Source organism: Micrasema longulum, unplaced genomic scaffold (genome assembly GCF_059751315.1).
Source record: "Micrasema longulum isolate JH-2025_06_02 unplaced genomic scaffold, ASM5975131v1 h1tg001145l, whole genome shotgun sequence".
In the NCBI taxonomy this organism is placed as follows: domain Eukaryota; kingdom Metazoa; phylum Arthropoda; class Insecta; order Trichoptera; family Brachycentridae; genus Micrasema; species Micrasema longulum.
This window is the reverse complement of record NW_028278333.1, coordinates 47,325-75,090: the sequence shown is the minus strand read 5'-3', so window position 1 is coordinate 75,090 and position 27,766 is coordinate 47,325. Positions and strand designations below refer to the sequence as shown.

General features: G+C 30.6%; 2 protein-coding genes and 1 long non-coding RNA gene across 5 annotated transcripts; 2 read left to right on the top strand and 1 right to left on the bottom strand.

The window, feature by feature from the left end:
- Window positions 1-1,596: 1,596 nt before the first annotated feature.
- On the bottom strand, window positions 1,597-7,089 carry LOC148276790 (ribosomal RNA processing protein 36 homolog). The gene is made up of 4 exons (XM_088233747.1): window positions 5,953-7,089; window positions 5,607-5,845; window positions 3,492-3,772; window positions 1,597-1,760 (listed from the first exon to the last, which is right to left on the bottom strand). The coding sequence occupies exons 1-4, from the start codon at window positions 5,989-5,991 to the stop codon at window positions 1,630-1,632; spliced, it is 690 nt and encodes a 229-aa protein (XP_088089873.1). The 5' UTR covers window positions 5,992-7,089; the 3' UTR covers window positions 1,597-1,629.
- On the top strand, window positions 6,559-17,351 carry LOC148276789 (kelch-like protein 6). The gene is made up of 3 exons (XM_088233745.1): window positions 6,559-6,732; window positions 10,215-11,556; window positions 11,647-17,351. Exons 1-3 carry the CDS (start codon window positions 6,559-6,561, stop codon window positions 11,943-11,945), a joined length of 1,815 nt encoding a protein of 604 aa, XP_088089871.1. The 3' UTR covers window positions 11,946-17,351.
- Window positions 17,352-20,726: 3,375 nt separating this feature from the next.
- Window positions 20,727-26,550, top strand: LOC148276788 (uncharacterized). 3 transcript variants are annotated; one of them, XR_015823655.1, is made up of 5 exons: window positions 20,727-21,189; window positions 21,707-21,769; window positions 21,993-22,082; window positions 23,054-23,128; window positions 26,329-26,550. It is a non-coding gene; the product is annotated as an uncharacterized LOC148276788 (long non-coding RNA). The 3 variants fall into 3 exon arrangements; XR_015823656.1 differs by lacking the exon at window positions 21,707-21,769; XR_015823654.1 differs by having other exon boundaries at window positions 21,707-22,082.
- Window positions 26,551-27,766: the final 1,216 nt, after the last annotated feature.

The following is a 27,766-nucleotide window of genomic DNA, read 5'->3' as shown; positions in this document are numbered from 1 at the left end:
TTACCTACATAGATAGATGCAAAAAAAAAATGGAATTATGTATAATTGTGTAAGTAGACAAAATTGTAATCTTAGAGATTATATATAAAAACTTTTTGATGTAAATACACATTGTATTGATATTATTTTTAATATGTAAAAAAAGAAATGTAAAATTAAATTCTGCCATCTCCAAGTGCGGTAGGAGCTCACTGTATCAACAAGCATAAAATTCTACGGTATAAAATGAGAATCGTTGAAATAAATCAAATAAATATAATCTGGACCAAACTCATTGCAGCCCACACTGTAGATTTCTCGACAGTAACATTAGTAAATTTAATTAGGTACAATAACACCGGCCAAACGTTGCAAACATTCTAAAATTTCATAGTGATAATTTAAAATAAAAATCTCCAATAATAATTGGTAGTCATGTTTGATTCAATAAAAAAGCTAAAACAACCGAAATATAAATAAAGCACCTACTTGACACCGGGACAAAAAATTTAAAGGAATTATTCTTGAAAAAATCTGAATTTCACATGTATAAATCTTTGTTCTTATTAACTAAAAATAGCACAGCATCAAATTTATCATACAGAGGGAATGAACTTTTTCAGATGAATGTAAAAATCCACACAGCGCAATAAAATTACAAGGTTGGATTATTATTTTGATTTATTTAATGGTAGGCAAACGCACTCACTAGTACATCAGGAGCCCGACTAATCAACTTAATTTTTTTTTTGCAGGATTTTTACCTGAGAGTAGCCTCTAAATAATAAAATAATCTATGCACTTTAATTTTACCCCGTTGTGTGGATTTGTGCAACTGGCGTAAAATCGGCCATTGATTCTCAGATCATAAATCTTTTGGCCACTTTGTTGTCCAATATTAAAGTGATAATATGTGATAAATTAAGTATTCTAAAGACTATAAACTAATGTGGATACAATTTTTTAATATTATTATTTATTTACTAAATTTTGCAAAATGTTTCTTTATTTTTTTATATATCTCTATCTATGAATATATATGTGTGTGTATATGTATGCATATATATATATAAATGTATATGTCTATGTAATGTATATGTAAATGTATTAAATATATTTCTGTATACCCATATACCTATGTGGGTATATTTCCTTATTTTTTGTTTTTTTTTACAATATACATAAGGGGTAAAACAGAATATTAAAAAAATAAAGGATAATTACATAGCAATGAAATACATATTAAAAGTAAAAATATTAAACGAAAAAAACCCACAAAGACATGGCCTGTTCGTGGGTATACAAGAAATGTTTATGAATTTTTTGCTCCTATAAATAGACAGGTATAATATTTTTCTGTAATATAAGTAAGAGAAAAGAAAATATTCTATAAAAGATTAGAAGATACTTTTTTATTTTATTATAATTAAAAAAGGAAATAAAAAATATAAAGAAAACATTCCTTGTTATTAAAGAGCAACAAAATATATCATAGAAAATAAACTTATTATAATAATAACTTATTATTGTTTCTTTTTTGCACTTGAATGTATTACTGATAAATGTAATGTAGGGCGTATAAATAAATAAATATTTTAAATACAAAATAGATACCAATTTTTTTAAAGACAAATTTATTAAAAACATTTACTACATAACACTCATATTTTTTCTAACTTTCTGAGCATTCTTCTTCCTGTGTTTTGTAATATGCTTTTCCAATTTCCCGCTATTTTTCAAATCTTCATACTGCTCGACCAAATTGAACATTTTCTTTTCAGCTGCAAATATAAATTTAATTTCATAAATTTAAAAAGAAAATTTGGTAAAATTTTACAATGCTCACATATATGCAAAGATAAAACAAACTACAGAGAAACACGAACGATAGTCTAAACATAACAATACATTAATAATATTTTGAGTTTGTAGACAAAATACTAGATTTCATCTTCTAGGGAGTTATTAAGGTTAATCCAACTGGTCCAAGAAGCATAAAACTTGAAAAGTTGTTTTCAGGCATTGTCTAGTATGTGAAATAATTCAATCAGATTCAATTCTCTTCACACCAATAAAGGTTTCAGCTATATTATTTCACGTGATCAACAGATGGAAGAGTTGAAGAAATATGAATGTTTAAACATAGGCAAAATGTGTAAAAACACAGTGTGTAAAGTGGCCACTTAAACCAGCCAATCACAAGCCATAAGCCTAGACTTCCATATTCCTTCACTTAAAATGTTTTCCATCTCTGTTGTAATTTGTTGATAACTGTAAGGAAGTAGTGACACTCGTCGATGCTATATGTCGCTATTAGGCTAGCCATGTGATGTGGTAGTGGGCAAACGGCCGAAGGTAAATTATTCCCAAGCACTCAGATTTAGACCTTCCTAGATATAAGATGTATTTTTTATAATAAATTAGTATCTCAACATTAATAATATTTTTCTTTTCTGACCATCAAGTTATTACAATAACAATACATATCAAAAGTTTTACTGCAAAATATATTATAAAACATAGTCGGACATTCGGAAAATCAATTATTTAACGAAAAAATCTCATATTTGAAAATTTACTTAAATTATGTAGGAATCACACCAAAATAATAGGTATGTGTGAGATTTTTTTTAATGAAAAAAAAAACAAAAAAAAATAGTAATTGGCACTTCTGTGAAGTTGATACATGTTGATTAGGAACTTTTGCCTTACCACTGTCAATATGAATGTTCGTTTATTTTCTGTGTTTATAATTCATGTTTAAGAAAAAAAAAACCTTGAAATTTTATTTCCTTCCATTACCGTTTATACAATTTAATAAAACATAATTTCCCTATCCACACCCACTGGTGCATATGGCACTCTATCGGGACATCAAATGCTGCATATTTTAATAGTCATAGGAAGGTGAGGTGATCAGTTTTACGTTTCAGGTGCCAGTCCAAGGACAATGGAATCTTACAGTGTAAACCACCTTTTAAATCAATATTTCATGCCGACCTTCTTAGGAATTTAACCTGGAACCTCAAGAATGGCAAACAAACACGCCAATCACTACACCGTGAGGCGGAATGGTTCCCGCTAGATTTTATTTATCTGAGTTTTTCAAAATACTCGTTCAGGATTCAAGTTCTATTTTATATACCCCTTTCGCTCCTGGATATTTTTCAAAATTTTCTTTACTCTCCTTTTTTTTGGACCATCTCTCCACTTCGGATACTGGAGCTATTGTATAAAAAATATGTTATGTTCTAAGTGGCCAGTAAAATGAACAATCGTTGTGGCCAGGATCGAACAGAATATGGAAGGCAATTTGAATTTTTGTTTGTACCCACACAAACTTGTTGGCAGCATTGTTTTCACAGGGTAAATTTTATTACTAACAATGTCTGAACAACAAATATTGCTCATATAAAAGTACATACTATATCAGAATAAAAATCCATTAATTACATGGGCACAAAGTCTTGAAATTTTTATAAAAAATAGTAATTTAATGGGATCCAACTTACATTTTTTAACATAACCTGGATTACTTCCTTCTTTAATCATCTTAACCTTTTGTTTATACTCCTCGTTCTTCTTTTCCAATTTTTCTTTATTTCGTTTTTCTTCCCTATTTTGGTTTTCCATTCTCTGTATCAAGTATTTTATCTGACTTTGTCGTTCTGGATCATCAGTCTTCGCCAATTCTTTTTTAAGGGTTCTTAACTCTCGTTGCTTAATTTCCGAGAGGAAACTATAACTCCTCTTAAAGGCAACTGGATTGTAATCACCACATAAAGAATCAAATCTGTAAAGTAATTACTCGAGTTAGAGAAATGTATGCATCATATTGCAAGGAAAAGTTGAAACAAAACGCAATGGAAGATGACGTATCTCTTGGCTTAAAAACAAGAGTGTTTGAAAAGAAATTGGCTCTCTCACAGTAAAGCAACAAATAAAAAAATATAATACAATTTAACCAACAATGCCATACATTCAAAACTAGAGATAAAAAAGGATAAGATTACCAATGAGGAGAAAAACACAGTCCCAAAACTCACTATACAAAGATTTAAAACTGTACAATGAGTTATCTGAAGAAATTAAAAAAAAAAAACATGTTCTTGATAAATTAAGTTATAAAACATAAAGTTATTGAAAGTTTATATTAGTTCTATGAACTAACTTAATAAAGCATGAATAAATAAAATAATTCACAAATTACTTCGGCAATCATAAACCCCCATATAACCATAGTAGAAAAAATACACAGATTTCATTGAATAACCAAGAGAAAAGTGACATCATAATACTAAAACTGATATTTTAAAAATCTAAACATTTTATTTAAAAAATAACATCAAAACTTTTTAAAATATTTGAAGTAATATCAAAATACGAGGAAAGAAACTTCCTAAATAGACCAAAATGTTCAATTAACAAGTTTGCGGTTGTGCCAGATATTGCCTTCAAAATCGTGTCTCTCATTTGGGAAATGATGGCTAAAGCCGCAGTTCAAAAGACATTGGTAGTGAAAAAAATGGTTTTGCCTAAACTGAAGTAATTATGTGATAAGAGATGTAAAAATTGTGTCCCTATAAAAAGCGGTCAGCAACAAAAGTGTCCCAGTATGTTATATAAACCTTTAATCGATTAATAACATTTCAAATGTGCTTTGGTTAACATGTAATCCCACACCAAGCACGAGAGGTAGTAAATTTTTTTTCATTAGTTATTTTCGCCTCATGTATTATTTATATAAAAAAATGTATCAGTTTATAAAACATCTTTAATAGTAAATAAAAATAAAAACATGTTAGTAATATAAGATTTGATGCGAGGCTAAAAACGAGGTCACAAAAAATGGTGACGCTAATTCACAAATTTTAGACAATCATTTTCATTCTTTCAACGACATTTTCACTTCTGGTCTATCCTATGGTAATTTCCTACCACTAGGTGATCTCCTCGTTATGACAAAGGAGAAGCAACTTCACACATGGCAAGAATATTGGGTAGCCTCCTTCCAAGCCAACGGAAGTCATTTTTTCCAATTGAAACCAAATTTAACAGAAAAGCCTTGGTTTTCCAAAGTAATTCTGAACAAATTTGTGACATCTTCCATATGCAGAATGGGCACATTTGTAATGGTTCTCACTTGTTTAGAATCCATGTCTGTGCGAATGTCAGCTTGAGGAGGAAGATCTAAATCATTCATGTTTTTTTGGATGCCCCATAAATGATTGCTATCCTGAGTTCCAATCTGACCTCCCATGTCAACGTCTTATTCCTTACTCATATTTAAACTCTCCTGTCACCACCCAATAAACATGTATTCAAAATTTTATGTAAATATCTAGTTAAAAAATGGTACTAAGTTGTAAATAAGTTATATATACGTCTAGTGCGTGTAATATTAGATACTAACTTGTATATAGTACAGACACATAAGTAAATATTTAAATAAATAAAAATATGAAACTCGACACTCGCTAAAACACCCCAGTTGGGAGGTGAAAAGCCAAAAAAAAAATCTAAGAAGAAGAACTCTGGTTTATATATTGATACTGTTTACATAAAGGAGAAGTTTGAATATAATATAAATTAACAAATAATTGTAAGCGATTTGTCAATATAGGTACCTTGGATCTCTGATTTCCTTTTGTCCAATGGTTTTCTTGTCAAACAAAGGCACCGGTTTCTTCGAACTCATCTCTCTTGGTCTATTCTTATTTTCTCGTTTAAAAGACGCATTTTTATTGATTCTTCTCTTGGGAGCAGCGCCAAATACCGCCTCATTGTATACTTTTGAACCTAACTCTTGTTTGAGTTTCTGTAAGTCCTCAAAGCTCATGGATGAAAGTTCCTCTCTTATTTGAATCTTTAAACACAAAATTATTTTTGAATGAAGTACTTTTTATTGACAATATTGTCATCAAGCAGTTTCGTTTAGGTTATATTATTTTGACAAACCAAAATTTAACATACCCTTTCTTTATCTTCATTGTCAGAATCACAAGAGGCCATTTTAAAACCAGTCTTTTTTTTTTAGAGTCAAATATTATATTTAATTTAGCACATCATTTGAACTAGGGACACAACGTGTTTTCCTTATTCCGTCTTTATTATTTTATTATGAATTATGACAAGCGACAGAACAGAGAACACAGCGATAAAAGTAATGACAGAATAGTAGGCTTAGGCTCCCTAGGCTGCGTTCACATCGTGAACGACTTTATCAATTTTTAAATATTGACCAAACACCTAAAACTGACAAATCTCTAAACAATTACATACATTTTTGACATTTCAAGTATGACCATCTGCAAGTGTTACCATTAAAATGTGGAAATTATTGAGTTTATGGCTGCGCTGTTTTCTTTGTCGTTGACCTGTCAAAACGTCGTAAATGGTTGCAAACATTGACAATTTTCAATTTTGAACAAATTTAAAATTGTTGTTTGCCGCTTGAAGATTGAGCGTGCCGGTGAACGTTCGTGAGTGGATGGTGAACAATTGTGTTTTGTGCGATAAATCAATACTCTATTAACAGCGTATATAAATATTTTTTGTTGAAATAAGTCTACCAAGAAAATGACAGAAAATCAAAATAGCGAGATATATTCTCCATCTTTCGATGTCGTGTTAGAAGTTGGAAATAAAACATTTTTTCTTCAAAAGGAAATACTTCGGGAAAGATGTGTTTATTTCGAAGCTATGTTCAGCGGGAAATTCGCGGAGGACTCTCAAGAAAAAGTGGTTATAGAGGCAAGTTCTTATTTTATAACTTTATTTCTATCAATCTCCGGGGCATTTTCTACACATTGTATTAAGTAATCAGTACGTAATTGATTTCCTACACATTTAATATTTTATTATGGATTTAAACATTAACAGAAAGTGTTCTTTCTGTTTGATAAAATAATTAATTTAATATTACAACCAAATCGCTGGATATTAATTGACCACTCAATTCACGGTTTTGATAATCCAAATGTACTTGTATCTGATTATCATCAAGAGAGAAAGATCACTATCATCTCTATTTAATTTTCTTAGTTTTGCTTGATAGAAACATCCATTGATATAAAAATCTTTGCTTCCTGCAACTCATAATAGTTGAAAAAAAATATCAGGTTCTAATTTTCACACGAAAAGCTATAAATGTATTTTTATATTTTTCTTTTTAATTTGTATCTTTTTGGGTGATTCCTTGTAAGTTGGATTCGTTTCGACGTTTCAGATACCATTGCCGGACCCATCTTCAGTGTAAACTCACTCACAGTGTTCACTCACTCGAGTTACATCATATGACCTTACTTTTATTTTTTATTGTTGTTACTTCCCAAGGAATTGACAAAAAACTTTTATTTTTAAATGTTCCGTAGAACAAGTTTTTATAAATTTTCTTCTTAGTTTTTTTTGGCTTTTTCACACTTAACTGGGTATTCTGGCCAGTATCGAGTTTCAAATTTTATTTATTTAAATATTTACACATGTGTTAGTACTATATACAAGTTCGTGTGTTAGTATTTAATATTACACATACAGTTTACATAATATTTAACTTATTTACTACTTAATACCGTTTATAACTACATATTTACATTAAAAAAATATATGTTTATTGGGTAGGGACAAGAGAGTTAGAATATGAGTAGGGAATGGGACGTTGACATCGGAGAGGTCGGATAGAAACTCAGGATAACAATCATTTATGGGGCACCCGAAAAAAACATGATTTAGATCTTCCTCCTCAAGTTGACATTTGCTCATGGCAGAATCCCGGACGTGGATTCTGAACAGATGAAAACCATTACAACAGTGCCCAGTTCTGCAAATAGCAGATGTCTCAAATTTGTTTAGTACCACTTTGGAAAACCAAGGTTTTTCTGTTAAATTTGGTTTCAATTGGAAAAGGTGTCTTCCCTTGGCTTGGGAGGAGGCTACTCAATATTCTTGCCATTTTTTGTGAACTTTCTTAAAAATATGTTTTTTTATTTGTGTTTTGAATGAAGGGTCAACCTAACTTCTTTCCAATTTTTTTATTATTCCTGCTACTAGTTTGCATGGATATCTAAAATATCTATAACACTTTGAAATCATTTATCTCAAAATGAGCTTTTTTAAGGTACAGCATATTGCCATAACATGGAAAACTGCCTCTTCCTTCAATCCTTCCCTGTAGAATGACTTGTAAAATGTCATATTTTTTGCCTCTCGTCACATGCCCAAAGTACTCAAGTTTTCTTTTCTTTATGGTTTTCAGTACCTCTTTATCTTTTTTCATCCGTCGGAGAACATCATCATTTCTGACTTTGTCCACCCAGCAGATTTTTCATATACTCCTGTAGTACCACATTTCAAAGGCTTCGATCTTTTTTGAAGTGGCTTGGGTGAGCGTCTTATAGATAATTGCATCAATGTATAAATATGTTTGGATGTATTGAGCTGAACTTACCATAGGTTCAGCTGGCACAAAGAATCAGACACTCGGTTACAAGGGAGGGGAGAATAACACGCTCCCATTAATGAGGAACTTCAGCCCTACGGGAAATGGGATACAAAAAATGTTTTTTTGCGCGCGGTAAAAATTAGAGCATTCAACTGTAGGCAAAGTTTCTTGAAAATGTACGGAAAAAATAATAAAAAATATTATAATAAAAACACACTACTTTGAATGACGTCACTGGTTCATGTGAATCAACCTATGATCTGAGAGCTATGGAAGATTTCCGGTCTGCTCGTCGCTTCTGGACCAATGGGAAAAACTGAATGAGAATAAGTGGAAATGAACCTCTGACGTTACACGCGGAGTTATTTCAGAAATAAAAAACTTCGAAAAATCGTAGCACTGATAATACGATACATAATTTTATTTGACTTAGTTTAATAGTCTATTACCAAATAAAAAAAAATTAAAAAGCCACTGAACTTCCTCATTTACAAAGGTCGTTACATTCCCGTCGTTTTCCAGTATGTGACGGGGTTCTTGATCCGACGCTAATTTTGCATTTGTTATTTTAATGTGTGTGATGTATTTTTGAACTAAATATCTAAACATTGCGAGTCATCATCATGAATGAACAATAGGTCAATAAATGTCACACAGTCCAAACACTTATTCAATATTGTGAATAATAATGTCTATATAAACTTGCAAACATAAAATTATATCTGAATGCCAGAAAGGCCATGGTCAATGCCTTGTTAATAAAATCCCAAGGTGCACATTGTAAGATTTAATAAATAATACTTAACTCTTCGTGTGTCCAGGCAGATGAAGAATTCAGTTCTGTGTGTGAAATAGAACCAGAACCCTGGATGTTTTCCAGCCCTTCTGATTTCAATTGTAATCTTCTAAGAATAAATCTTCAGAGAAGCGATACCTTTCACTACTGTTCACAGTTACAGTAACATAAGAAGGAACCATTACAGATGTATTTTTAACTATACTAAAATTCTGTTTTTAAATTGTGTGTCGTAAAATAGTAAGTTAAGTAAATATGTTTACGGAACAGTATCCTTGGTACGTTCGTATTGAATATATTATTGTGTTTCTCAAGGACTGTTTCTGTTATTCATATTGAAAGGAGTTGAAAATTGTAATCGAAATACAAGTTTTATTGCTTGACGGTTTTTATTGTTTTCTGACATTTGACCTTTAAGTAATTAATTATTGTGTTTTATCTTTTAATGTAAAATTTGTCTGTCCATGTTTTTATGAATAAAACATTTATCTTCTGATATGAAAAAGATATAATTTTCATTCAGATTACAATTAAAGCGAGATACTTAAATTTAAACAATAAAATTTATAAACATTTGGACATACTCAAAACATTATTGAATAACATAAATATTATCACCTTAAGACTGAATTTTTAGACATGATCAATTGTTTGCTTTTATACATTTAACATAAAATCATAACTGATGTGTTTATTCATTATGGTGTGTATCATTAAACGTGGAAAAGAGTAAAGTCAAGATTTATAAAAAATACTTCTAAAACATTTTTTTACATTTCTGGACATAATGTGCGAAAGCACAACGCTCTAACCACTAATGAGTAATGACAGAATGTTAAAGTAAATTATTCTAGGTCAATGTTCTGTCTTTATTGTGACTACTCTCTTGACCTCTGATTGCATTCAACAACCCTAAGGTCAAAATAATTTACAACATTTGAGTTAACCATCAACAAAAACATATCTTTATGAAAATTAAAATATTAATGTTTTTTTTAGATAATATCATCGAAAGCAATGACCTTTATACTAGACTACCTGTATAGAAAAATCATCGAAGTGGATGATTTGAATAATGTGACTGAATATATGGAAGCTGCCACGTTTTTTCAATTACCTGACCTCGTCAACACAATAATAGAAATATTGATCAAAAAAATCGATATCATAACCTGGTGTAAGATCATGCAGATAGCCAAATTGTTTAACTTAAACAGCTTAGAAAGTAAAGCGAAATGTTTCGGACTTTATAATTTTGACCAAGTCAGAAAAAATATTAATTGTATAGACAATCTGTCCACTCTCCACTGGTACTTATCTCACCAATATTTAAACCTGACTGATGAATACCACGTATTCCAAGCCGGTTGTGATTGGTTACTGAATAAAACCATAGAAAGCAATCACATATTAGTTGTTCTCAGCTGCCTTAATTATAGCAACTTAGATATTGTATCCCTAGAGAATATAAGCAAGAGCAGTTTACTCGATACTGATGAAGAAATGAGATTTATTATTGATATCATAGTACTGCTCAGAAAAAAAGAGTTTCTGTCAGAAACGATTGCGTCCAATAAATTTAAAACTAATTTCATAAACGAGGTCAACCAAAACACGTATGACATTCTTTGCAGCTTACTTTTATCAGTCAAAGAAAGACATAGCATACAACAACCGTGTGTCATCAGAAAAAGGAACGATACCTTTTTAAAAAAATTTAACCCGAAAGTTAATGAGCTCACAAATTGGATAGAAATCTCCAAGAAAAGTTGGTGGGGGCACAATATTGTCGTGTGGAAAGGTTTCAATATTGTAGTTCTCTGCGGTGAAACCAGCATGGGAAAGAATATTTGGAATACAAATATTTTAATGTACAGCATCTTGGAAGAGAAGTGGAAAATATTAAACGCGCTTCCGATATCTCCACGACGCCACGCTGAAGCCATTATTCACGAAGATAATTTGTATCTCATCGGTGGTGTTAACTCCTTTAGGATAACTCTGTCCTCTGTTATGAAGTATGACCTGATTCGTGATACTTGGGAATCTTTACCTGATCTTCCCGAGTGCTGCCAAACTCCAGTAGCTACATTCCACAATAATGAGCTGTATGTCTCCGCCGAAATGTTGTATGTCTTTCGCAACAATGAATGGGTGCGCCTTTTTAAGATATCCATGAGACATAATACAATTGTCTCATTTAAGAATAATTTGTACTTTACAAAGAACTGGAGGAATACCCTGAGTTGTTGGAAAACTGGCAGTGAGATTGAATATATGAGATCCAACGAACAACTGAGCAAGGAGTCCAAGTATAATATAACATCAATGTGCTTGATAGGTAAGTAAAAAACAAAACAAGAAATAACTGAAATACGTAACCCAATACTGATAATTAAAATTAATTGATAACTCGCATCGTTTTTTTCAGGTAAATTTGTGTATCTCTTGACTGAACCCGAACACTTTGAGAAACAGACATATTGCATCGAAAGGTGCAATCTAGACGAAGAAACATCCAATACAGAAATGTTGATGGAAAAACCAGCTGATGCGGATTACTCGTATAACACTTCAGACTGTCTCGTTATCCCGAGTCTAGACATCGAGGATGACTCCATTAATGACTTTGGTAAGACATGTTTACAAACAATAGTCCTTCATCAAAATGATCTCGCTGACAACCCAGCTTACAATGACACCGAAAGTGTATCAGTTTATCCCGAATAGATAACTTACGGAGAAGACATGAATTGTATCTTGAGGATATATTCATTATCCTGCCACTACCAAAATTTTCCTAAAAGCATTCATAAAATCTCGGACAACTTGTTTAGAGAAAAACAGTGGTGCTTTTTATAGATTCTTTAATGTGAATTGGAGATCTCTTAGAATAGGTCCCGTAGATTGGAACTAATTTAGTATCTAGTAACAGAAATGTAATTAACATGCACTATATTAGTGATACACTATTAAGAGTATAAGAGTGAGTTTTTATCAACCAGTATTTGTACCGTGTTTTATCATGTATCTCTAAATTGTAACTTCTAAATAAGCTGTGCATCCACAAATCTCTTTCAGAACACCTTGCATTCTAATGTAGGTACATTTGTTAAAGTTCAACTGTGATTTCAGAATGTATTGTGTAATTGAACTGTTTATTATTCGAAGCGATAATATTTCTATAGATGCTTTTAATTCAATATGTTAATATATTACGTAGTTTTACTAAATTCGTATTTCAATATGAACATATTCTATTTTAGAATAGTTGGACATAGTATTTATAATTTTTACGTCCTTTATTTGATTAAAACCAAAATCCAGTGATACCGTACTTATATATTTTTTCCTTTTTGAAATAATATAGCCGGAAAACGTTCCTTCATACACTTAATTATTTAACAGATATGCAGTCAATTACGAGGTATATTCAGAAAATAAGTACCGTTTGACAAGTTTAAGAAAACAAGTAGTCAAAAAAAAATATTATTGTGAAAAATCTTTATACCTTAAATTATTTTTCTACATAACTCCCACCATTTTTTATATTTTTTACACAAACGGCATAAATTGCCTTTAACATATATTGAACATAAATATTAAAAAAAAATACATATATATAAATACATAACAAAAAATTATAAAATTGCAACTATAACAATAGTAACAAGTAGGTAAATACACATAAGCAACCAAAATTATTAACGAAATAAATACATGAATATGAAAAAAATAAAAAAAGGAAAAACATTTTTAAATATACAGAATAATATTGCGAGAGAAAAAAAGAAATCAGACTTTTTTAAAGGCACTCGTCAAAGTGGGAGCACAAGCTTTTGTATTCCCTCTTCATAAAAGGGTTCTACCCTCTTCTTAAAAGGTTACGCCCACTTTGTTCATCATCGTGCACATTATCACGACCTTCATTGAACTCGCCCATCTCCCTACCGTTGAACCACTTATCACATGTTCTCTGTACACTTCACAGATTTGTTGATGAATGTGGACTGGTTTAATGTTATTCGCATTAAGGAAACAAATTATACACCTTATCTCATAAGCGGCTGGATTTTCAATTTTATTCAGCATTTCAACCAAGCACCACGAAGCATACACAATGGTCAGCTACCTCATAATGGCGTAATGGTTCAATAGGTCAGGCTAAGTACCACGCTTGCGCAAAACTGCGGTCGCAGCTCTGCCATGGCAAAAAATAAAAACGGAACTTGCTTTCAGGATAAACCTCGTAGTTAAGTTATTCCCAGTTTGTGAAATTAACGTATTGAAGTATTTAAATATTCATTCTCTAGTGATAATGAGAAAAAAAGTGCCCTAACGATTAATATGAATTGATGTTGTAAAATATTTTGTTTACTATATTGTTTATTTAAACAATATGTTTGATGTCTGTAAAATGAACAATGAAATGTATAATAATGCATATGATAAATTTGAATTTAAACAACAAAGTGTATTGAATGAAAATTTACAAAATGTTTTACCAATTATTTTCCGTGTCACAGCACTGCACTGTTAATGATTACTTTTATCTGAAATATTTATCCCTTTAATAAATATTAATAGCAAACTAAGTTGGCACAAGATAAATTAAGCAATAAAACAATAAAATGAGAGGCAGTCAGTGGTCTTCAACCTTTTAATGTTTTATGCTTTAATATTATTCATAGAACTGATCATTGCTGCATTTATTTTTCTCCAGATAATGAACGATGATAGTTCTTATATCTGAAAGTAGTTTTATTGTCTTCCATCCATTGTACAACCTGACTTAAACCCAATAAACATATCACATAGAAGCACAATTTCTAGTTTAGAAAAGTATTGCCGTTTGCGAATTTGTACATACTTAATAATAATCATGTAGTTAAATACTGTACGGTGTTTGCTTAAAGCTATAATAAATATTTAGTGCTTGGATTTTTTTTTTAAACTACTTAATGGGAGAAGAGTTATCAACAAGACATTCTATTTCTAATTTATTCTTAAGTTTTTTCAAATTCTGATGAAAAGTTTATATTATATAGAAAAAATCATTTAACCTCTATACGTCTCAAATGCATAGTTCAAACGAAGACGGGACAATATTGTCTTGTCCCTGCTTCGGACCTATTGTACTAGTGTGAACAGAAATTTAGAGGACACGACAATAGATCAAGACATCGTACTACGGATAGTCGGGCAGGCTATTTCACCCGCCACGTTCCGAGTTTAAACTACAGTCAAATTGTTGTATTGCCTCACTGTCCTGTCCTACATAGTCGAGGCTGTTCACGAAGCTGGGACAGGACAGTATTGTCCTGTCTATTGTAATGTCCTCATATGAACTCTACTTAATAGACTTACTTTCTCTTCTTTGCTGGCAAGTCTACAATTTCTATGCCATATTCTGTCTTCCTGGTTATTTTATTCCTGACAAACTGCAATTGAAAAACTACATGTATGTTTTGTACAAATACATATTATGTTTTGTAATAAATTGACAAAATGCAACATTCAAATAAGACACATTGAAATTAAACTGTCACAAAATATCCAAAATGGTTCCCAGTAGTTAATTGATGTGTGAAAGCTGTTTTGATATTTTAAAGGATGGTACGGTATGTTTTTAGGGCAGCTAAGATTTTCCTCTTCTATGTTGTTGATTTAAACATTTTGTTTTATTGTGTTTCACAGACGTCTTCAATTCCTCAAAACTGACAGTAAAAACATCAATAAGGAGTAATAAAAATATGTAACCTAATTAAATACTGTGTCAAAGAAAAAAAGTCAGAATTTAAGGTTTTGAGAATAATTTATTTGTAACTTGTTTTACTATGCGAGTCGTGTACTTATTATGTTGAATGGTCTTTTAAATAACTGGTTATCCCGTTGTAAATATTTTTTTCCTTGCATGTATTTAAATAATAATTTACCTATAATGTAAAACACAATTTTTGAATATATTTATGTATTGTTTTACATAGATTATTATATCTCTTGTCCTCCAAATAAATTAATTATGTAAGTAATCTAGTTGCTAAAACATCAAGAAAACTCTAGTCTGAAACAATTTTACCTACTTAATGTATTCTACATTAAAAGTGTATACAAAAAATATTGTTCAATTTATCCATTCTTAAATGAGACTTAAATACCACCAATCCGTGTCTTTCCTGGAAGTATATTGCAAGACCAATAATATTTAGTCTATTATGAAATTCTCACCGTGCTCTGTAATATGCTCTTGTCCCATGTGTATTGTTATATAAGATACCAGCAATATTTGTGTATAGTACAGGAATATTCAAAATTATGTACTCAACTTTGTATACACAGCTATGTTTCCTGATAAATATATTGTAAGTAAGGTTGTTAGATGTGTAAGAAGAAAAAAAGCCAGACAATCATTAATTCTCTACCCTCACCCAGTGGTGTATAGGACATTGCATTGGTATACTAAAACCAATGTATCTTAATCTGAGCTGAATCGAACTGCATGATGTAATTAGGTAAACATTCTTGAGGTCTTTATTGTGGCGATGAAGTTGATGCACTCCGGAGCGTTGTATTGGATTTCTCCTCTAATTTCATTATTAAAAGTTAATGTCCTGTGTTTTACAAGTTGGTATTGCACAACAGTATAATGTATCAAGTGAAACAATAAATGCATAGTTGCCTTCTTCGTTCGATCTATGAACGTTGTACCCACATACTTATTTCATGCAACGTTAAACTTTTTTAAACTTATTTTTTGGTACATGTGGCCCTTTGAGAGTATAATATGTAATTTGATTCATATTTGTCACTAGTTCACCGTTTAAAACATAGACTTTTAAAATTGGGTTTGTCTTTTTAAAAACTGTATACTTCCTATTATTGCTAAAAGTTATTGCCTTTCTCCTAGGAATTGAGATTATAAAATGATTTTGTGAACTAAAAATATGACCTTAAGAAATGAATCTCCTTAACCTCGTTTGTCCAGCATTTGAAATACCAATAATTGATAAATTAATAATAGGACTTATATCAATCAAGTAGTTAAGTAAGCAGTAAACCCAAAATGTATAATTAGTATTTTTTTTCATACTGTTATGTGTTATCTTTTTTTATCTATAAAACATACTACTTAACAATTTGACCTTAAATTTGTTTAACATTGAATTTATTACAATAATGACATACCTAATTCTAAAAATAATATTTTGGCGAGGCATTTGAAATATATTCTGGTGAAATAAATATATTTTTTTCTGAACAATTTTACAATGTGAAAAAACAACGAATTGTATAATTTAAAATACACTGTCTGAAAAGAAAGAAAACCAGCTTTTAAAATAATTAAATAGTTATTTTAGATTCCTCTTTTTTCAAACAACATTTAACTAAGACAGTGTGTTAAAATTCAACGAAGTGTTAAAATTATGAATATGATTTTATTATTTAACGAAGAAAAAATGTAATAATTGTATAATTTTTACATTATTACTCTAAGATTTATACTTGTAATGAAATATATTATGTCAACCATTTATATTCCTCTTTCAAATAACTTATTATGTCAGAATAATGTTTTGAAATTGTTTGTTTAAATTTCAAAACCAATATTTCATGTTTCGTACTAGGTATTTGGTAAAGAAATATCACATTTTAGTTAAGAAATATTGAAAGATTTGGTCTTAATTAAATTGACTAACTAACTTGATGGGTCGTTATTATATCATTGTCAAGCTAATCCTTACTGTAAAATTTACAGATTTGCCAAATATATCATCTAGATAAAATTAGAATTCAGTTTAATTCCCACTATTTATTTAAAGTCCTCGTATGTTTTACTTTGAAAAATTAGATTTTTTTTTTTTTTTCAATATAGAAAAATGCTAGAACAAAAACTCATCTTCACAAATAAATTGGTAAACTGCCTTTTACAGTATATAATAATTTTGTAGAAATAGTATAATATTATTACATGAATTGTATTATTACATGAATTGTGTCTGTTAGAAATACACATACTCAAAAATGTACACATCAGTTTAATGAGGAACTTCAGGCCTATGGAAAATTGGATACAAAAATGTTTTCTTACGCGCGGTAAAAATTAAAGCAATATTGTACGGCAAAGTTTCTTGAAAATGTATGAAAAAAATAGTAATAAATATTTTAACAAAAACGAACTACTTTGAACGACGTCACTAGTTCATATGAATCGACCAATGATCAGAGAGTTGTGAAAGATTTTCAGTTTGCTTACTGTCAACGAACAAATCAACAGAACTGACTGAGAAGAAGCGGAAGAGAACGTTACACGTCACACGCTGAGTAAATTCAGAAATACAAAGCTTTAAAAAATCCTAGCGCTGATAATACGATATATAAAAATCAAAAAATATTTTTTTTGACATAGTTTAATAGCCAATTAACAAATTTAAAAAATCTAAAGAAACCATGGAACTTCCTCTTTATCAAATATTTTTTTTATTGTAGTTGAAGTAAAGTAGAAAACAAACACGTTTATTTAAAAAATATATCAATATTAAAACACAAGGCCTTCAAAGTTTTAAATGTATCAAAAATGGTTGATACTAGTTAACTCAATTATTAATATTTGCCCATTTTATTTAGAGATTCGTGGGAGAAAATAGGTGCTTTGTAATTGTTTTAAAAATTGCTCTAGCTTGTCCTAAACGTTTAAGCCTATCATATATTATTTTTATTTTGATAAATTGCCAAGTAAAAAATGAACTCAATAATTACATATATATTTTTTATTACTTTTATTTAAATTATAAAATTCATCAAGAATCTCAGCGGTATGACTATAAAAAAATGAAGATTAGAAAAAATCCACTAACTTTTTTTTTCTTTAGTTTGTAAGCATTTATATGTTTATTTTAAGAATCGGGTGACAAGGACAGTCCCCTTTATAAACTAGAAAGACAGGCCAGTACACTCTTTTTATAAATAAATAAAAATAATCTTCCTTCACCAATTTATTATAAATGCTTGTATTGTGTTGCATTATTATTATCGTTGTATATTTAAAGCGTTGATATTGCGCGTTGAGGCATAGGATAATAGCATTGATCTTCTAATTAACTTCAGATGAATGTGCTTTTAGCAAACATAATTCGATTTAATTAAATCTTTATGTATTATATACGTATTTCTAAATATGCTCGGAATATAGTAGGTATTACCTATTTAAACATAAAATTTCCACAAATGAATTAGTATGTTTGATATAATGTGAGACCTGTCAAATTACATTGGATCTAAAAATATACTCTAAAGCAACTGTTTTTGTACTAAATAAAACCTTGAACGACAATATTACAAATACATTGTAAAAATATTGAATTTTGCTTTTAAAAAAACTCATGTATGCACTTATTTTACTCTCAATAAGCTGCATCAAATAATCTTATTTAGAAGTCAAAGTTTATCCTCCCTTTATCTGCAAAGTAAACATTTATAAATATATTTTTTTACTGTATTGAATCATTAATTTGATTTGACAAATTTGAATCACATGCGCCGTTATCCATTATTTTGATTAATGTAAATATTATTAACGAAAGTACTCTTATTTTACAATATTAAAAAAATAATGTATATTTTCTGATTACTTGGAGATACCAGTACTTAAAATAATTCATGTATTTTCTAACCAAATCAATGCTTACTTAAAATTCATAATTTGCGGTGTCTCATCGGAAGAATACAATGGAATCGTTATGCAGCATACATACCCCTTAAATAAGCTGAGCGCTGTTGCGTAAAATTAGCTTTTAAATGTTTTATTAATTTAAAAACGAATATATTGTTGTATTCTGGTAAAACCCTCTAAATGCATTAATATAACAGTTTTTTTAACATATTTTGGACATGATACATACTTATGTAACAATCTTAGTTTATTTAAATTGTTTCTATGGATCAGCAGCTTTCTAAAAAAATAATATAGTTAATGGAATAAATTAATGGTTTTCACCAGAAAATATTTAAAAAAAAAAATTTATACATGATAACTTTGAAACTAAACCGCGGCGGATTTAGAGAATTTTATCAGTTGATAAAGCTTGAAGAGGGTTTTACCAGTATACAGGCGATATGCAATAGCTGAATAGAAAGTATGTATGTTTAAAATACAGTTTTTTTTTTAGTTAAATGATTAACTCCAGCTTTCCTTATTTTAAAATCACTGGTTTATGAAACCCAAATCTGTAATTTGTATCCATTCGTACAAGTCTTGTCTTTTTCAAATTAAAAAAGTTGGGAATATGCATATATCATATTTTTTAGTTTTTGTGAACTTGCCCTTTAGTAAGAATATTTTTTGGACATTCACTGAAGATAATTCTAGTCAGTTTCTGTAGTGTCAAAAAGGGTAGATACTGTAAAAATCTGATTTTATGCTGGCAACACCAAATTATAACCAGTTTATTTTGTGATTTACTACAAGGTCAAAACATTCTATAGTGTTCTTTTTTAAGTATAACCATAAACCAGCGCCTTCAATTATTTCCTGCTCTTTTTTGAAGTTGATAAAAAGTTTGATTCTCATACCCGTATGCAGAGACAAAACTTAAGGTGAGGAAAGTACATTCTAATTTCAAATGCAGAAAATAACCCGAAGGTGAAGACAATAGAATGTACTTTCCTCACCTTAAGGTTTGTCTCTGCATACGGGTATCAGTACTTTTAACAGAGAATAACCTTCAATTGTCTTCTTTTATTTATGATAAGTCTCCAGATCTTTTATATACAACTTGACATTATTATCATCTTGTTTTTATCATTTGACGCATTTCCCAGAAGTTCCACTGTGTAAGACTACTTGTATTTGTATATGTCACTGAATATGTTTATATCACACGTGTATTTCTAAAGTGACAACTTAAAAATCAGTGTTTTCGAGTTATGTAGGAGATTAGGAAATATTTCTCTATAAATCATTAAGAGCGTAGTAACTTAGTTTAAAAAATCAGACAAACGGCGCTAGTGTCATTTTGACTCACTTCAACTGTGTGTTGGGCGTGTTCCAAACTGTATTATTTTAAGGTATGTCATTTATATAGATGAAATGCCAAACTTTTTTGTGTAGCATTTAGCCTTAAGACATTTTTGTTGATGGAATTTATAAAAACAGAGTTTTATTTGGAGTTGTGTCAGTTTAGCCGATCAAGGTTTTTTAAAGAAAGTTTGTTATTATTTCGAGTTCGGTCACTTGAGAATTTTTTTTGAATCTCAAGAATGTTATATAATATAATCATTGTTTGGAACCTTGGAAAATCCTTTTGGTTTTTCAAATACTTTTTATTAAGCTCGCAAACAGTTTTTTGCCTTTTTCTCAATGTATTTTTTTTAATTGTGTCTTTTTAGAAATACATGTGCGATATTTTACCTTACCATTTTCGTTTTCTGATGTATTATTGGCCAAATTATACTACTCTAATATTGTGAATTATAAAATTGTTATGAAAACATATTTTACATTTGCTACTCTTTATGCTAACCAGGCAGTTTTCAGCCAATACAAGACTTTCTAGTCATTCTTCCGATGTCGCACAAGCCACTTGCTAGTAAATCAATACAGTTTGTGGCGCAACTGTCGGCGGCGTGTGCCCAGCCACGCCGTGCCGGCCGGCGTCCTTCTAGACGAACCGCCAATTTATCCGTTTCCATTCGAAATCGCTGTCACACTGCTCTCTGTGTTTTTGCACTTTTTCTTCGAAATACCGAGTTGTTGCGTACCGAATCGTAATTCTACGAAAAAACTACATCGTTTTCCGAAACGATATCCACATTTATTTAAAGAACGGATCAATCGTGTTTAAAGTCCCAAATTTATCCGATGACAAGATTAATCGACGTTGTTTTGTGTGCATTAAACACTTCAACGCATTCAACTTTAGCCAATACAATGACATCCAGCTTTTATTGTGCTCTGTGCCTACCATTGGATTGCCAGGTAAATTACATGATATTTCATACATAATTATTTCAAGAATTTGTCTCATGTTGCACGTTTATTTGTCCCGTTTGCCTGCCCTGCAAATTTATAACTCATAGGGAAAGCATACTTTTATTAATCTGGACCCATTTTACAATTAAAGTTATTAGTATTTCTGCAAGAAAAATATATGTACGACTTAGGTTAGCTTTCCACTGTAATTGCACCTTATTTATCCGTCTTGTGTCTATACAATTGCAAGTCTGCTTTTGGAATGTGGTGTTTGTGATTTGTCTTACAGTTTTGCTATATCGTTACCATATTTTTTGTCTCAATCGGAGTTTATATTGTTTTTACAGTTGATTAATCGGGTTATTATGTATGTACAAAGTTGGCGTAGTGCCTTTTCCTGCAACTTCCGACATTTTTATTTGGTCATTATTTACAAACAATTACTAGGGTGGCATGGTGTGTATACAATTGTAAGGATGTGCTTTTGCAATGTGGTGTTGGTAATTTGTATTTTTTTTTACAGGGTTTAACAAGTCACCATCCAAAGAAAATAGTTTTCATTATTTACTTGGTGAACAGAGTTCGGGTATGTATTTCTATAATTTTCACATTTCCTTACACCCCTTCTTTCAGACTTATGTACTATCTCAGTTATTATATTGTCGTTAATGCTTTCTACACGTCCTAACCATCTCAGCTTATTCTTTTCTATTCGTTCAAGCCTTACTCGATCTTTCAAGGTTTTTCCTGAAATTCTTGCATTATGTTATCTGGTATGATGTTCATTTTATTTTTATTGTGAATTACAGTCGGCGTAGCTGTTACTGAAGAACTCCCCTGTGCACTCCCGGAAGGCGTTGCCAGTTGCAGTGGTACGACTTTCATCCAACCTATTTCTGGTTTGTAGTAATATTTTTTTATTTTTGTAATAAAAATTTACAGACATACATATTTATATATAAGAGAAAGAGAAACATCTTGGTTTCTTTGTTAAAAAGAAAAAAATAATAAACAATACATATAAATTCAGGAGAGTTCAGCGTGTGTAAGAGTTAATGGGAGAATTTACATCTTGGTTTGCGATCTCAAAAGGCGTGAAACAGGGATGTGTAATGTCACTATGGTTGTTTAATCTATACATGGACAACTGCATGAAAGAGATAGAATGTATGGGTATTGGAGCAAAAATTGATAATTTTTCAGTCAGCTGCTTGTTGTATGTTGATGATGCAGTTCTGTTAGCAAGCAGCAACGAGGATTTGCAACAAATAGTCTCTAGAATGTATGATGTATGCCTGGAGAGCCAATTGCCGATGAACCAAAGTAAGTCAAAAGTGATGATATTTGAACGTAGTTATACAGAAAGCAGCCAGCCATAGAAAGGTGAAACTGAGATAATAGCCATTTTGTGAAAAGGGTGAATTATAAAATCTACACAACAGTTGGAATGTTTTTGACTAACAAATGATAACAATGAATACATAAGTTTTTTTTAAATATTACAAACAAGAATCTTATTATGTATTTGACCAGTTTAAATGATTTTTATAGTACCATAAGATTTTTCTAGTTTTGTGGGTGTTTTCTGCAAATTGAGAAATGCCGTTTTTGTGATCGTCAAAGACTACAGCGTCTGAGCGTGGGCCATTCCTTTTTTAATTATTAAAAAGTTTATAGCACATATATATCGTATGACATGACCATGAAAGTGACCCTCTCAGTTGAAACAAATTTCTGACCCATAATTTTCTCCAGCAAATCGGCATATTAAAGCTGTTTGTGTTTTCAAAGAACTTAAAATGTATACATACAGTTACTTGTCCGACTCATTGACACATTGTCACATATTACTAATTAATAATTTTTTTAGATATCAACGCTGATGACATATCAGGCCCACTGCGTATTTCTGGTCCGAGTGCCCTCCAGCAGAGTACACCAAAAAGTTAGTATCAAATGACATGTATTCAATTATGCATTTTCTCTTGGTTCTTGGTTCTTGGACAGAGAGATTTCGTTCTACGTAATATCCACAGATACTTTGTTTCTATCATGTTCATGCAGTTTATTAATAATGCTAACCCCTTACACTACTAAACAACGATATATCGTTGTTGTTAATCCCTATCATAAAGTTCTAACTAGACTGATGCTGACGACATAATCCTCAAAAGGGTAAATGAATTCGGGAACTGCTTGTTGCACTTAACCGTCAGTGGTATAAAACTTCTAGCTAGCCGGAACCTGAAACAGCGATTTTTTTACATTGCAAAAACAGTGAAATAAAAAATAAATCAATGTAAATACTCGTATTTAGATTTTTCAATCACTTATATGATATTTGAGGAAAATAATTGTATTCTGTGCTTTCCCCGCTATTATACCCGACCCAGTGATTACGAAAATATTGACGTACTTCGTTGAATAACTAATTGAATATTTTAACTTTAATATAATAACTCCTATCTAGTGAGGTCCCTATATCACCGGAAAACCCCATAATTAAGAATATAAACAAATAAGTAAAGAGCCATAAAACATAAAAATAATTTACCATGGAACCTAATGATTGTCAATTAGGACGTTTGAATATTAAAAAAATAATTTGTTAATTTATTATAATGGGTACCCACAGTAATGGGAAATTTAAATGTTTTAGCTGTTCATTAGGTAATAATTATTACTCTACAAAAAAAACGTAATTATTATTATACAAACTCTATTCTACAAACTATTCTACAAACAAAACGTAATTGTGGTAAATGAGGTATATTAGCTCGATTTTGATCCAAGAATACTTCAGAAAAAGTTTCTTCGATTTCTTCCATAAGAGTCATATAAACTATCATCACATCACTTAGAAGTTGATCGTTATTGTCTAATTCACTTTCGGAATAGGTTGAGCTGCTAAGTCTCCAAGTTTCTCGGTGAGGTACTATTATTTCTATATCACTTTCACTATCCGTTATCATTTTGAATGATATATTTTGTAAATTTATTCACAATAAAAAGGACGCTTTGCAGAGTTAAATTGTTTGTTAGAGTAACAAAGTAAGATTAAAAATATATATAAATGTAAAAAATATGTAATTTACCACAGCTGTTTGTAATTTCGGTAACTGTTGTCTATCTCGCTCAATCCATTATGCGTGAACTAGCTATTAGTGAAACGGAATATTTTTCTTGGAAGAGATATCAATTTGTGAGACAGTTGCACAAAAACTTTTTTTATTTTTTATTATATTATTACAACTACCAAGAAATAATATAACTTCTTAGTACATTTACCAGTTATCTTTAAGTTTCAATCTAAATAACTCCCTACAAACATTTGGACATACTCTTAAAATATTGTTGATTAAAAAACTTGCATAAAAAAATTAAAGTGTTTTTAGGCATTACCTAGGAGGTGAAATAATTTATCTAGATGAAACTCACCGACATCAATAAAGGTTTGATGCCGCCCGTCAATTAAAAAATGCGTTTGTAGTGTCTAGAGTCGATTATTGTAATGGTATCTATGCAGGTCTGCCAATGAATTGTACCTAGAATGTACCTTCGGGGTGGTACTGAATGTAGAGTTCACGGGTTTGAAATTGAAGGCCATGAAATCGTACAAATGTTTGATGTGCCACATCTTTTGAAGGGATTTAGAAATAATATGCTAGTAAAAGATGTACATTTTGTTCAAAATTCTGTATCAAAAATAGCTAAGTGGTCCCATATTGTACAATCATACACCTACGATCAAGCAAGAGGGGAAGACTTTTTCCAAATGCACAAATTAACAGATTGTCATATTTTCCCCGATAAACTTAGAAAAATGAAGGTCAAGGTTGCTGCTCAGGTGTTCAGCAGGACAGTAGGAACTACCATGAAATCTTTGGCAGATACTGTGGATGATATTGACGATGGGGCATCACAGACTGCTGATCTTATCTTATTTATAAATAAACTTTTCGACAGTTTAAATGGCAGTTCTCTCAATGCTGATAGTATTATTTGTAAATACCGTTGTGGAGTCAGATTAACATCTCCCCACTGGAAATTTTGGCAGGAAGCTATTTCCATCTTAAAATCAGTAAAATTTGTAGATTCCTAAAACTAAAAAATATCAATACCACCTACAGTGCGTAACTGGATTACAACTCTGGAAGCAATATCATATTTGAGTAATAAATTACTTACATGTTATAAATTTACTTTTGTGCTTCCACGTAACCTTAACCAAGACCCCATTGAAAACTTTTTTGGCATGGTAAGAAGTCAGGGTGCACGTAACATTAACCCCTCTAGTTCAAATTTTATAGATGCTTTTAAGTCGCTTCTCATATCAAACTCATCTCATACTCGCTCCATTGGAGCAAATTGTGAAAATGATGACGGTGAAATTTTAGATTCATTAAAACTTTTTTTAACATCGGACATCGAAGTCACTCCTTACCAACAAGTTCTTCAAGACAGAAAAGTGTCAATATGTTGCGGTTTGTAAATATATAGCTGGTTATGTGGCAAAACGGGCTCTATCTAAATTTGGATCTTGTTGTGAATGTAGACTGGATCTTAAATCTGAAATACAGTTACCGGGGCATAGTTTAATAACTTCTAGGGCATGTGGTCCAAATACTTTAATCCACCCAACAATCAAAATCTATAAAGTTTTTAATACCATTGTCAATCACTGCAAAAATAATTTACCGATTATTCGCCATAAGTTTCATGTTATGTCGAGTTTGAAGGAAATAGTACTATCTAAATTAAATCTAGCATGTTTATCTTGTCCAGCACATAGAGGCCATCTTTTTGATTTTATTGTTAACTTAGTATTATGATTATATATTTTTCTTGGTGTAAACAAATGAACTTTCTATTAACTGGGCGAAAAAAATTAGAGTCTTGCATTGTTGATCCTCTCAAATTACAAGCTAGAAAGTCTTATAATAAAAGACTTAAGAATAAGAAGCGCAGACAATAGAGTAGATACATGCATACCCTTTTCTTCTTACCTGCCATATTAGCACTTCATTTCATTACTTAATAAGCTTATAAGTGCTTCCTTCTTGTTTTATTCCTAAGCAGCAGCCTAGAAATGTCAATGTGAAATAAAATAAATTATCCACCATTAATAATATTCTTTTGTTTCAGAATGGTGATTGTTGATGCCATGGCTCTTAATCTGCACGAAGAAAATATTTTTCATCCAGGATTAGCAGGGATCCAATGCTGATCACAATGCTGAACAATTTTTAAATAATATTCAATTGTTATTTTTGATAATCCAATATACTAACCACACATGTATATAATATTATTTTATAAGTGTCAGTTTTCTTTCTCGATTCTTTCTGACGCATATAATAGAATCGATTGATTTATTTTAACAGTAAAATAAAACTATTAAAAATGTTTTTTAAAAATTTTATTTATGTATTCCTATTCCATAATAAATTTATTGTGCAATATCAATATAAAATTGTTTTTTTAAATACAAGACAGAAAAATTAAATTGCGTGCTAATACTTGTATTTAATTAAGCAATTTTGTATTGATATTGTACAATAAATATCAATATATAATGCAACGCAGTGATTTGAATTTTCGCGCCATCGTCAAGCTTCTTGTATGCCACACTAGATAGCGCTGCGATCGACGCCAAAAGTACTTAGATATAGTACCATAGTTTCCTGTCTAAAGATATCTGTAGTCTGTGATGCTAACCTATCTAAAAATCTCCCATTTTGATGATGCTATTTAAATATTATATAAGTTTCTCGGTTGTGACTTTAACAAAAAATACTAGGCTTAGTCATTGTAAAAAAATATTAGTTCTAATATTTCAACTACACAAATGTGCATTCAGTATACAACACATTTACTATGTTTGATAGTTTTGTTTATGTATCTGATATAATATTATAAATCAATACATTAGTTTAAGGTTTATTTTTAAAGCTTACTTATATTTACCCAAAGTGTACTTAATTATAATAAAATAAATTTATTTTGAGTTTTATTACTACTTGTGTTTGCTACTAAGTGTTTTTTTAAATACCTTGTTGCATTTAAATTAAATAAAAAAATGTATATGTAAATATTTTGTTTTATTACGCGAGTAAAAGATCAATAAATGATCCACATTTTTAAATAGTAAATAGTGTGGATCTTTCCGTATAGCATTAGTGAAAGAAAAAAGCGTAGTTTAGAAGTCTTCGAGATGTGGCGCTACAGAAGTGTAATTTGTGGATATATTACATTACAAATGATATAGTACTTCTATTCTATTTTTGCTAATGGGGATCCAGTGCCAAACAAGCTTCCGAAGTCACTGCGACCTGTGTAGAACTATCGTGACGGGTCTTCGTAAATTGATTCTCGCCCTCCAAGCCTAAGTCTTTGAAGAGCCGGGCTACTAAATGGAGATCGAGTGCTCTCATATCTATTGCTAAATCTCCTTCTCCAATCCCAAACGGAATAGTACAAATAGGAAAATCTCCCGCATATTATTTTCAAAGAAACTGTAGAGTGCATTAACCATAGAGGGCGATACCATGGGTGCCATGGTCGAATTAAAGAAGATATGAAA

Excerpts from the sequence above, each read along its gene's own strand:
- LOC148276790 (XM_088233747.1), bottom strand. The coding sequence starts at position 5,991 with ATGGCCTCTTGTGATTCTGACAATGAAGATAAAGAAAGG. Across the intron at positions 3,773-5,606 it reads AAGGAAATCAGAGATCCAAG|ATTTGATTCTTTATGTGGTG; the intron begins GTACCTATATTG and ends ATTACTTTACAG. Across the intron at positions 1,761-3,491 it reads TCCAGGTTATGTTAAAAAAT|CTGAAAAGAAAATGTTCAAT; the intron begins GTAAGTTGGATC and ends TTATATTTGCAG.
- LOC148276789 (XM_088233745.1), top strand. The coding sequence starts at position 6,559 with ATGACAGAAAATCAAAATAGCGAGATATATTCTCCATCTTTCGATGTC. Across the intron at positions 6,733-10,214 it reads AAGAAAAAGTGGTTATAGAG|ATAATATCATCGAAAGCAAT; the intron begins GCAAGTTCTTAT and ends TGTTTTTTTTAG. Across the intron at positions 11,557-11,646 it reads AACATCAATGTGCTTGATAG|GTAAATTTGTGTATCTCTTG; the intron begins GTAAGTAAAAAA and ends CGTTTTTTTCAG.